Genomic DNA, 2,391 nt, shown 5'->3' on the forward strand with positions numbered 1-2,391 from the left:
GGTTATACATGTCACAATGACTAGTGAACATTATTGGGGTATTATCATTTTAGTTAGCGCCAGAAACTATTTATATTTAGTAATCGAAAAAGTGTATAAAATTTACATATTTTTTGTATATAACATACATAATATATATATATATATATATATATATATATATATATATATATATATATATATATATATATATATATATATATATTTCGGTTATTATTTTGAAAGCGGCTATACAATGTCATTTTTCCAACATTATTAGGTACAAAAGACAAAACAAAACTTAAAAATAAATAAATAAGACAAAGTAATGAACATCTTGCATTCAATTCTTTGAGAATTAAAGTAACAATTTTACAATATGAAGTCACATCTATCAAAAGTCTTCACAAGTTCCTTTCTTGCAAAAAAAAAAAAAGAAAAAGAAAGAGAAAAGTCATACTACAACAACTGCCTTCCCTATTAATTATTCCTCATAAATGTCATCTACCTTACTGTTGAACTTAAGCAACTTCTTTGACTTACAAAAGTTCATCAAAAAATACCAACCAATCCCTCCTACAGTCATCAATCCACTAATCAAATACACAAGTTTTGTTGCTATAGCCATAATAAATACCAAAAAACCACATGGAATTAAGCACATAATTACCAAAAGTGGTAATTTCATTGGCACTCTATAAGGTCTTTTAATCAATGGAAATTTCCTCCTTAGCCAAAGAAATGATGCAAATTCCAAAAGCATACCCAAACTATACAAGAAATTGGCTGAAGAAATAATATCTTGAAAATCCATATAAGACATTCCCAATGAAATTGCTGTTGATAATATTATTCCAACCCATGGTGTATTAAACCATTTAGATCTTAACCCAAAAAACTTAGGCAAAAATGCTATTTCAGCCATACCCAAAAGTTGAAATGCTGAACTACTCAATTGTGCTTCAAATAATCCAATAGCTGATAAAACAGCACCAATTTCAATCCAAAATTTCAACCATTTACCAGAAATTATTTCTGCTGCATTTGCCATAAATCCTGTGTCCCAATCATTTTGGTCAACTGAAACAGCTCCAGTCACAGCCAAAAGTGGAATAATATACCCCAAACAAGTAAAAATAACAGATGAAAATAATGCTACTGGAAATGTCTTTTTTGGATTGTCAACTTCTCCTGCCATAGTACTAACATTATCCCAAAAATTCAAGTTCCAAAAAAGGGTATTAAAGAATAAATTCCAATCTTTTTTCACACCCTTTTGGCCTAAACTAATCCACCTATGAGGATGAATTTTTGGTATAGCAATCAATGACATTATAATAAAAGGTGCAAGTGAAATAATCCCAAGTGCAACTGCAACATACCCTACAATTGTTAAACCAGTATAGTTAACAAAAGATAAAAACAGAGTTGATCCAAGAATTGCCAATTTTCTTGGAACCCCAGATGAAAGAACAGGAAAAATCTTTTCTAAATAACTAATACACAAAACTGGAAAAGATGCAATATTTATAACACCAGTTAAGAATTTCCAAGTTCCCATTAAAGAACCCCAAAAGGGACCAAAAGCTTTATCAGCCCATATAACAAAACCACCATTACCAGGAAAAGTTGTTGAAAGTTCAGCAGTGATTAAAGCCTCAGGAACACTCCAAATAAATGGAAAAATTAGAAAACCAAGAATTGCTAGTAAAGGACCAGCTGCTTTAACTGCTGGTTCTTCACCATATGGACCACCAGCTACTTCAAAATATATGAGGAAAATTAAAGGGATGAGTGTGAGTTTATGTTTTTTTGTGGTGGCGGCTGTGGTGGTCGTTATAGGGAGTTCTTGGGTGGTTTGTGGTGGTTCTGTGGTGGCTGCTGTTATGGTTGAAGGATGTGATTCAATCTTCTGTGTCATTTTTGGCTAGCTTTGGTTTTGGTGGTGAAGTAATTGATCAAACAGGTTTTTTGTAGCTGGACTAGTAATATATAAGAGTATTATATAAGCATTGACTAAGTAGGGCTCTCCGGACCTAACATATAAAAACATACTGTATATATTATTGTTATTATATAATCATTGAATCTTTGAAGTTTGGTATTTCCAATAATCATAAAAATTTACTTGCATTCAATGTTTATACTTACTAATAAATAAATGGAATATATGTGTATGTCGTATTTTTTTTTAAAAATATTTAAGCATCTCTACAGATATTTTCGCTATAATACTCCCTTCGTTCACTTTTAGTCGAACACTTTGGACTTTCACGTCCCTTAAGAAATAATAAAAGAAATATGTATTGTATAATTTTACCTATAATAATAATAGCATTTTCAAAAGTCTTGAAAAATAATTTGAGGAATGAGTAGTTAATAATAAGGGTAAAATAGAAAAAAAGATTATTA

General features: G+C 30.3%; 1 protein-coding gene across 1 annotated transcript; it reads right to left on the minus strand.

Moving 5' to 3' along the window:
* Positions 1 to 295: 295 nt before the first annotated feature.
* LOC104096777 (probable polyamine transporter At3g13620) lies at positions 296 to 1,973 on the minus strand. Its single transcript, XM_009603193.4, has one exon. It carries the CDS (start codon positions 1,898 to 1,900, stop codon positions 464 to 466), a length of 1,437 nt encoding a protein of 478 aa, XP_009601488.1. The 5' UTR covers positions 1,901 to 1,973; the 3' UTR covers positions 296 to 463.
* Between the last annotated feature and the right edge of the window lie 418 nt (positions 1,974 to 2,391).

The sequence above is a fragment of the Nicotiana tomentosiformis genome, chromosome 11, assembly GCF_000390325.3.
Source record: "Nicotiana tomentosiformis chromosome 11, ASM39032v3, whole genome shotgun sequence".
NCBI lineage: Eukaryota > Viridiplantae > Streptophyta > Magnoliopsida > Solanales > Solanaceae > Nicotiana > Nicotiana tomentosiformis.

Excerpts from the sequence above, each read along its gene's own strand:
- LOC104096777 (XM_009603193.4), bottom strand. The coding sequence starts at position 1,900 with ATGACACAGAAGATTGAATCACATCCTTCAACCATAACAGCAGCCACC.